This window comes from Peromyscus leucopus, chromosome 7 (genome assembly GCF_004664715.2).
Source record: "Peromyscus leucopus breed LL Stock chromosome 7, UCI_PerLeu_2.1, whole genome shotgun sequence".
NCBI classification, from domain to species: Eukaryota; Metazoa; Chordata; class Mammalia; order Rodentia; family Cricetidae; genus Peromyscus; species Peromyscus leucopus.
The window spans coordinates 62,080,024-62,089,581 of NC_051069.1; the positions used below are offsets into that span (position 1 = coordinate 62,080,024).

The 9,558-nt window shown below is 42.7% G+C and overlaps 1 protein-coding gene across 1 annotated transcript; it reads right to left on the reverse strand.

The window, feature by feature from the left end:
* Positions 1–799: 799 nt before the first annotated feature.
* On the reverse strand, positions 800–9,227 carry LOC114708015 (stromelysin-1). Its single transcript, XM_028890979.2, has 10 exons — positions 9,048–9,227; positions 8,016–8,260; positions 7,780–7,928; positions 7,539–7,664; positions 5,678–5,842; positions 5,379–5,520; positions 4,621–4,754; positions 4,095–4,254; positions 2,441–2,544; positions 800–1,178 (listed from the first exon to the last, which is right to left on the reverse strand). The coding sequence occupies exons 1-10, from the start codon at positions 9,156–9,158 to the stop codon at positions 1,078–1,080; spliced, it is 1,437 nt and encodes a 478-aa protein (XP_028746812.1). The 5' UTR covers positions 9,159–9,227; the 3' UTR covers positions 800–1,077.
* Between the last annotated feature and the right edge of the window lie 331 nt (positions 9,228–9,558).

A 9,558-nucleotide genomic window follows, 5' to 3' on the forward strand; every position in this document is an offset into this window, starting at 1 on the left:
AAACACTGTGTTCCCTTTTATAACTCCTTAGCATTGTAAATGCTTCTTCAGATTTGTGATGATCTGTGTCTCTCTGTTGGATTTTAATGATTATAATGATCCCAATGAAGTCAGGAATTATGTGCATATTTTTAGGCTTCTGCGTCTCCAGTCTAGCACAATGCCTGGCACATGGAATATGATTAATAAATTCTCTTCCAATGGAAGCATAGTCTAAAGGTGAGTGAGCACCTAGTGCATACTTAGGAAATGAGCTTTAAGTGCTATTGAGAGATGAAAAACCTGTTTTAGAATTGTCCTTTGCAAATAGACATTCACCTTGGGGCACACACAGATACAAAATGAGTACAGAATGATATTTTCATGTGTGTACAGGGTAGATTTGGGGAAAGTTGATGGTCGAGGCAGGTGGGGACAGTACTGAGGGAATATGTAAGTTAAAGGAATAGGATTCCCTCACCTGTAGGAGGAGGCGTTCAAACTTGATTGCTTGCTGTGAGTGCAGGGTTTTTTGCAGTTATTAGAAGCTAGCCCTAGAATAGGAAACTCACCCCTAGCTTGTTCCATTAGGTATGACAAAGACATCTGAAGTCTAGTTGAGGAAAATACACTTCTTGTATTTTCCTGTTTGTAGGGGTGCATTAGGTGGGTGAGTGACACATTTTCTTTATGAATAAGCTCCACCAGCAGGAACAGAGAATGTCTACTTCCAGTGGCCCAGAATATCCAGCTGTATGTTGCTCAGTCTATCAGTGCCCAAGATGCTGAGTTCTGGAAACCAGCACTCAAAAATCCATGATTAAATAAATGATACGTCATCTTTATTAAATAAAAGCAAATCATCTACACAGATACAATCATTTGTTTATTGTCCAGAAGTGACCTCAACCTCTCCATGTGACAAAGTTCAAGCTAAGAAGTGCTTCTGAATGCCCCATGACCACTCGAGGCTGGCTGGTGAGATCCATAGCTTCCATTTGATTCTGCCATTGCACAAGAATCACTTCAGTTCACAAAGACTTGGATGAAGAACTGTCAACTTCAGTTAAAATACACCAGGTCTTCCTTGACTCTCTTCTAACAATTAAACCAAGTGTTACTCTTCAATACATGGGTCACTTTCTTTGCATTTGGGTCAAACTCCAACTGTGAAGATCCACTGAAGAAATAGAAAAACCCTGCATGTAAAGACAAGAGGAAATGTGAGCTACATTCTTTTAAGTAGAAACTTGGGAAGATAAAAAACCTCAGTAAGAGTTAAGTGGAAAACAGAAAGAATCAGGGATGTGACTTGGTAGTAGGATACTTGCCTAGGGTGTCCAAAGTGTGTTCAAACTCTTAGCTAGAGTGTCCTAAGTCCTGGGTTCAAACCCTTGCCTAGAGTGTTCTAAGTCCTGAGTTCACACCCTTACCTGGAGTGTTCTAAATCTTGGGTTCACACCCTTGCCTAGAGTTTTCTAAGTCCTGGGTTCAGACCTTTGCCTAGAGTGTTCAAAGTCCTGGGTTCACACCCTTGCTCATCTGAGAAAACAACAAAACAAGACAGAATGTCTCTGTAGCTTCAGTCTGTGCCAGGGACAATGTCAAGCATTTAATAAAACTACTACTTTTATAAACTTGCTTGGGCAAGAGCTCTGTGAAGCAAGTCTATCTAATTCCATCTTTCTGACAAGCCAGTTCAAGTTTAGACAGATGCAAATATTTGTCTCAATAGAATTGCCAGGGAGGGAAGGAGACATCATTGAGTCTGTACTTCCAATCAGGAAAAAAAAATGTCTGCTTGTTTGAAACTATGGTTTATTTTCTTTTTTCCCAGCCCCCCTTCTCCCCTTCATTATCTTCTAGTCCAAAGGCTATTTCTGGCTGTAGGGAAGCAGCGACTTTTAATCACCATGCTTTCTCCCTCTCTGCAGATGTGGCCCTCAGTGTCAGTAAAGATCACCAGCTTACTCTTGCATAGGGAAGAAATTCTTTTAGGCTTTGGTGCATGGAAAGATGAGTGTTTACCGGGAATCAATGTTGTCAGTCATTTACTGAGTCAGGAAAGACAGAGAAAGTCTGTGATTGAATAGTGGAAAAGATGAGGATGAGAAGATCAGCCAGCCTTAAACCAGGTCCCGCCACTGATGGCAGCTTCCTTAATAACATGGATAAGAAAGGCAACAGCTCACAATGTGAGGAAGTGACTTCCCAGTGCTTTGAGCTTCCACGCGTACATACAATAGAAGAGTTGTGTCAATCATTCGCCTTCATGAGGCAGAACAGCTCACCCGAAGGAGAACCGTAATTGCCACAAAAGCAAACAAGTTGAAATTCTTGGGAGAGAGGAGAGTACTGATTTTTAAAAATCTGTTATGAGAAATTATTTATCCTCTTCCGTCTTCTCATACTACAGAGCATTTCAAGGGTCCCATTGCCAACACAGTAAGTGTCCTCTTACCAAACGCTGCAAAGGCAGCATCCACCTTTGAGTCCACGCCTGGAAAGTCCTCAGCTATCTTCCTGGGGAATCCTGGCTCCATGGATTGTTTCTTCTCATCAAATCTGCACACAATGAGAGAAGTGCAGCTCAGCAGTGCATGGAGAGCATGCTCCCCAAACTTGTGAGCCATGTGGAATTCTAGTAACCTTTCCAAGTTCTGTAATGCATGGAGGGCATGCTCCCCAAACTTGTGAGTCATGTGGAATTCTAGTAACCTTTCCAAGTTCTGCACATAAATGTCAAGATTATTTAGCACCATGTGTTTTTCATAAGGTGAAACTTAGCTCTTAAAAACATAGCTGCACTGGGAACAGGACAACAGCCTACTACAGCAATACTGTTTGTTACTGTTTTTCTTAAGCCTGGACAAGAGACTCCCCATCTTCTTTCAACCAGAAGGGCATGGTTGTGCGAATATACAACCATGTATACATACATATGCATATAAGTGCATACACACACATGTATGTGTGGATTGAGTTACTGGTCAGAAATACAATTTCCATGGCTAGAGAGGTGCCTTAGTGGTTAAGAGCACTTTTGGTGTTCTTTCCCATGACTGGAGTTCATCACACCACCCACAGTCAGGTGACTTACAACTGCCTGTAACTCCAGCATTGGAGGATATGAATCCCCTCTTTTGGCCTCTGTGGGCACCTGTATGCCTATGTACACACTCTCTCACAGATAAATCCTCATGAGTAGAAATGGACTGTTTGGGCCTGGAGTGACGGCTCAGCTGTTGAGAGCACCGTCTACTTTTACAAAGGCCCCAGGTGAGGTCCCCAGTACTCACGTGGTAGCTCACAACCATCTCCAATTCCAGAGGAATGCTATACACATTTCTGTCTCCAAGGGCACCACACACACACACACACACACACACACACACACACACACACTACTCATCAACATAAAATAATAAAACAAATTTTAGAAGTTGAATATTAAAAATGAAAAAATACACTTTCCAGTTCACCATAGTAAGCTGCCTGTCCTTTCCCATCCTGTACATTGAAGTTTTCTATGGAAGCCCTGGAGGAAAAGGGACTGAATGAAAATCAAGACACAGTAAGTGTGGTTTTGACCAATGGTCTTCCTTGTCTCAACATCTGGACTGATGGCCTAGGAATTAGGGAGCCTGCAAGGGAGTCCTGAGTGGAAACCATAAAACTGGTGTCTTATCTCTAGCCAGGCAGAGGTCGTCAGTGTGTGAGCTCAGCTGAAGTCCTTGAGAGGAGGATGAGACCCAGGCACAGGAGACAAGGAGAAGTCTGGATCACTGGGAAAGGAACAGTAAATTAAGAGGAAGTCAAGACTTCATGGAGGTGCAGGAGTTAAGTGTGAGATGTGTGCAGGATTGAGCAGGTAGAGAAGAGAAGGCTGCACACAGTCGGGAGGGAAGGGGAGACACATGCTCTGAACAGGAACACTTCAGAAATGCCTGTTGGAAGATGCTCCTGTGTTTCAAAGCCCTTCCCACAGCTGTCAAAACCCCTGTCCTCACCCAGAGAGGAGAGTGAGGATAAGCGTGAGATGGAAGTGTTTCCTCAGAGGGAGAACGCAGTTCTCAAGTTGGTCTCTACACAAAAGCATCCTCACAGCATCTCACCTCCAGTATTTGTCCTCTACAAAGAAGTATGTCTTCTTCTTCACCTTGTCAGAAACCGCAGCATCGATCTTCCCAACAGTTTCAGGGAGACCCAAAGTGTGGATGCTTTTAGGATAACCTGCTTGCTCCTCGTGACCTCGGACAGCCCAGAACTGATTTCCTATGCAGAAAGCAAACAACAGAACACCAGTCATGTTAAAAGTCCAGTAACTATGTCTTGAATTTTGGAAATACATTCTTAGCACTGTCTTTTCATGGTGAATAGCTCTAGGCTTTAGCTCTATGATGGGCATTTAACAAAAACTCTCAGGTGGAAGGAACTAAGGAAGGGAGTTCTCAACCTGGACAATGCATCTCCCTGAGTTCACTCTCTAACTGTAAATAAAATGTTGGTTTTATGTGTTTCCTTATTATCTTTGGCTATTTTTTAATTACACAGAATTTGACATAAGAAAGTCAAGTCCTGTTCACCTTTCCCCCAGAAGGCTTGATTCACAAAGTTAAAGCAATGTTGTGGAATAATCACCTTTAAAAATGAAAACAGTGTCTCTGTTAGTAACCTCATATGCAGCATCCATGCTGGAAGGAAGGGATGGCCAAAATGAAGAGATCAAATACAAGCCAGGCTCGGGGCTCCTCAAAGATTTTCGCCAAAAATGCCTAAAAAGTAAGTCAGATGTGCCACACATGCATTCACACACACTCTGCACATGGGTGTAATTTGTTGTAATTATAAATATATTCTTGTACATTCACAGAAAAAAATCTAGGATACACAGAGATCTTGAAGTAGGATATGTTGGCACAGCCTGGAATCCCAGAACTTGTAAAGAGGCAAGAGCATAACAACTTCCAGTCAGTCTGGGCCTCTCAGAATATCCAGACTATGTATAGAGGGGTCTTGGGGTGAAAACTTTCCAGCTCCCTTTCATGCAGAATGAATTCCCAGTAAGCAAACTGATAAAACATGATGCTTCTCCTGGTATTGTTTTGAAAGAAAGTAAAGAGCAAACTGACTCTGAAGGTCATTTCTACCCTCTAAAGAGTAGCCTGTCCCTAGGACACTTGGGAACAAAAACCTCAGTGACAAGAATCAAACCATCTGGCTTCAAAAAGGAACTTGATTTTAGAAACACGTGGAAAGGGCAGTGCTAGATCCAAAAGATCTCATGACCCAGAGTTTGTCTTTTAAATGTTTATATATGTCTATTGTTTTCCTACTTATTGCCCTCTCTAAGCATTTTTCATCAAAATTAGGTAGCGATTTAGGGCTCTTGGTCTGACCTGTTTTTGAAAAATAAGAATTCTCCCCTAAGAGTGGTGACTGCATCAAAGGACAAAGCAGGACTGCACATCAGTGACCCAGGTTCTGGAGAGCTGGATGTGGTGGGTACCACGGGGACATCAGGGGATGCTGGTGGAGGTCCTAAAGGGAACAGATTAAAGGAGGCAGAGTTAGAAGAATTGTGGCCTACCTGTCAATTCTGTGTTTCCCAAACACCCTCAACGTCTCCGAATTTAACTACAGATACTTATGTGGTATCACAGCAGCCGCAAGGACTCCCTTTGCCTGTTTCTCTCACCGTAGAGGAACTGAATTCCTTCCACATCATCCTGAGAGAGACGAAAGCGGGTCAGGTCTGTGGAGGACTTGTAGACGGGGTACATCAAGGCTTCAGTGTTGGCTGAGTGAAAGAGACCCAGGGAGTGGCCAAGTTCATGAGCAGCAACCAGGAATAAGTTGGTACCTATGGAAGAAATCATAAGTAATAGCTGCTTATCCTTAGCTACATCTACATCATCTAGGAACATCTGGGCACAGCGTTTGTTTACTTCCTGAAAACACACAGGCTTGCACTCACCTCCTTTGCTGTCTCACTGCACAGGGGACTGATCACACACTCAGATCACACACTCAGCAGGAAAACAGGTGAATTTTGAAAGTTGTGCTTGAGATCAGCCAAGTACCCAGACTCCCCCAGCAGTCCCTCTCCTGGGCCTCCAACGGTCTGACAGCAGCCCTCCCTCATGCTGACAGATGAAGATCAGTACTTACCACGTAGCATAGCAGAGCTCTCTTTTCTTTTGTCCACGAAAAGCTAAAACTGCTCCAGCATGGGGTTAGCATTTGACAATTTCCGTATCAGTCAGCTCATCTCAGGGGATTCCTCCTCTCATTCCAAAACCGGAGCATAACCCTAATCCTGCACTTTCCACTGGACTTTGCCTATATCATTTTACAGCTTCATCATCCTTTTACATACCAAGTCCCAAAAGACGACTAGTGAGAGAGATGTCATAGGGTTTGTAAAATCGGTTTTAAACATAGCACGCCCGAGTGTTTGTCATAAATGAGATCCGGACCTTCACTGTATTCATGTTCTTCTCACTATAGCTGTGTGAAGCAGTCCCTCGGCGCTGAAGTTGGGATGGGAGGAGATTATGACTGGCATAACTTCTGTAAATACTACCTGTGGATGTTGTAGACCTGAGGGCGTTCTCATTTTAAATAAGGGTCTTCTGGGAGGGGAGAATGCTAATTCTCTAACACGTGAATTTCATTCAGTGAAAAAGTTAGATTTGTATTTTCTACAGATATCATTTTATATTTTCATTATGAATCCCAGCTCAATCTCGAAAGTAATGCAATTGATTTCAGCCAAGTTTTTGAAAACTTAGTCAATCCCCAAAGTTATGAGCTAAGAGACCTTCTCTCTGGACAGTTCAGTCCTTGTCCTTCAGGGATAGTCATTTTCTTTCAGAAATTGATAAAAATTCATCCTAACCAGAAGTCACAAAAATGTGAGCTTAGTAAGACCAACAAACTAACCAAACAAACAAAAACCCTCGGATTTCTGAAGTTTAATTTTGGCTTCTGCTTTGAAAAGTAAAGAGGGGGGGAAGTAAAGAAGTGCAGAGCCAATGTACTACCCTGTGCGATTGCCTGAATATCTACACTTTGGCAGCATTAGGGAGTTTTTAGTGCAGTACTCTGTAGATCACACAAGATCCTCAACTGTTAAAAATTTAGTGATTTTCCCCATTATTGAAAATAGATTCTTTTCTCATCTCTAATATCTCCTGATTAGAGTTTCTCCTCCCTCTACTCCCCCAGTTCCTCCCACCTCCCCTCACAGCCAGTTCCCTTTCTGTCTCTCATTGGAAAAAAACAGGCTTCTAAGAGACAACAACAACAACAACAAAAAAACCCAAAATACATAATATAAAACAAACCCATCACATATATTGATATATTTTATATTGTACTTATTAAGAAAATGAATGCTTTTTAGGCATCTGAAAATACACTAATCTGTTATTAAAACAAAAAAATGTATTCCACTGGGATCCAGAACACATTCTAGCATTAGTACAGCTGATGATGAAAATTTCCTAATACGAAAAGAAATGAAACCAAGTCATGCTAAGAGGCGGAGCACTAACCTGTCCTGTCCTCTGTCCACTGCTCATCATCATCAAAGTGAGCGTCTCCATTAATCCCCAGCCCGGGTGCATATGCATGAGCCAAGACTGTTCCAGGCCCATCAAAAGGGACGAAGTCTCCATGTTCTGAAGGAAAAGTTTATGTATATAACTGTAACAAATGGTAATTAGGACCGCTTTGTAACATTTTAGTAAAATACCACTGAGCAATGTGTATTTCAGGCAGTTCTTGCGCCTTTACCTCCAACTGCAAAGGAGATCATGATGTCAGCCTCTCCTTCAGAGAGCCTGGAGAAGGTGAGCGGGGTCACCTCCTCCCAGACTTTCAGCGCTTTCTCAATGGCAGAATCCACACTCTCTTTCGGTAAATCTGGTGTATAATCCACAATCCTGGATGAGAGAAATGGAAGAAGGTAGTGTGTGTCCCGTGATGCCTCTGACACAGTGTTAACACTCAGTGAAAACTGGACCCATTACCTGTAGGTGAGGTGGTTTTTCCTCCACTTTGGTGACCCTGGAAAGGTAGTGAAGCCACCAACGTCAGGGACGCCACACCTGGGTTTCAGCATCACATCCATAGTGCTGGAGTCCAGCTTCCCTGTCATCTCCAGCCCGAGGAACTTCTGCATTTCTTGGATTTTTTTGACCACAGGACTACTGTTCTTTTTCCTAATGAACTGCTTCCCATCTTTTGCAAGGCCATAGTAGTTTTCTAAGTATTTCTAATGGAATAAATATGACTTTTAAGTCACAATTCTGATTTTTTTTTAGCTATTGCTATTTATAGTAAATGTGTATAGTCATATACCTTCCTTATTTCATTCATTCATTTACTCATCATTCATTCATTCCTTTATTCATGACAGAGTCTCAATATCTACCCAAGGAACTCCTAGGATTCCTGATCCTGGGATTATAGACTCACACCAAGCCCAGCAGTACCTTTACTTTTCTTAGTCTTTGACCTATTTTTCTAGTTCACTGAAATTGTAAGCATAATACTTCATTTAATTTGTCAGCAGTAGCCCTTCCTTGCTTTGTTTTTGGAACACAGTGTCTTTGTTTGCCATTAAAGCAATGTAAGTGGAGAGGAAATCCCTAAGTATTGAGTACAGAGAAAACCAAAAGGAACAAATAAGCACTTTGCCTGTTTGGGGTAATTTTATTTAATTTCCTCAATTTTCTGCTTTTCACAGGAGTTGGCTTACTAGGGGAAAGTTCGTCAGGCCTCTCATGTACTAACACTGTAAGTATTTTTCTAAACTACACTGGACTCAGACTCTGAGGGATGGTCCAAAGCAAGGCACAGGTCACGCTGCCTTCCCTTGCCGCTGCTCCTGCCACCTGCTGTGTGACCTCAAAGTGTCACCCAGTGCTGATGGCCTTTGTCTCTTATACAAAACGAAGAATCTGTGGTACGATGCTGAGACCCTCCTCCATTGCAGAACCAGTCTATGGAATGCAGAGCTGTGGCCTGCCAAAGAGCCTGAGGTCCTTTTCACTGCTTACCTGAAGAAGCTCCATGCCAGGCTCTTCATCCCCTGCCCTGCTGTGCAGTGGATAGGGCGAGCAAAGTGCTGCACACAGCCACAGCAGCACCGGGAGACGCTTCATCTCCATTGGCTTTCGTCAGTCTGTGCTGCCTTCGCCGTGTTCTCTGCCTGCCTCCTTCTACGTCCACCCTCCTGAGCCCAATTTTATAGAGTGACAGTGTTTGTGGAGATCACCCGCAAACTGACTCATCATTGCTTCCACCCAAGTGGGACTGTTTCCAACAACCAATAATCAAAGTAGGGTGATACAACCTTCTTCACCAAGTTCTCTGAATCTTCTGAATTTTGCAAGTCAAAACAGTGATTAATCTCCAGGAAATGCTTCCTGCCTGGCAGGAGAGAAAACTGGGGCTTTTTTAATTTACTTTATTTTTTTTTTTAATTTGGAAAACTTAACTATAGTTCAGACGCCGTGATGTTTGTGACTCATGTAGAAGTGGACTAACTTGGTAAAAAGTCCAAGTTGT

Excerpts from the sequence above, each read along its gene's own strand:
- LOC114708015 (XM_028890979.2), bottom strand. The coding sequence starts at position 9,158 with ATGGAGATGAAGCGTCTCCCGGTGCTGCTGTGGCTGTGTGCAGCACTT. Across the intron at positions 7,929-8,015 it reads AAAAACCACCTCACCTACAG|GATTGTGGATTATACACCAG; the intron begins GTAATGGGTCCA and ends TCTCTCATCCAG. Across the intron at positions 4,255-4,620 it reads CACTGTTTTCATTTTTAAAG|GAAATCAGTTCTGGGCTGTC; the intron begins GTGATTATTCCA and ends CTTTCTGCATAG.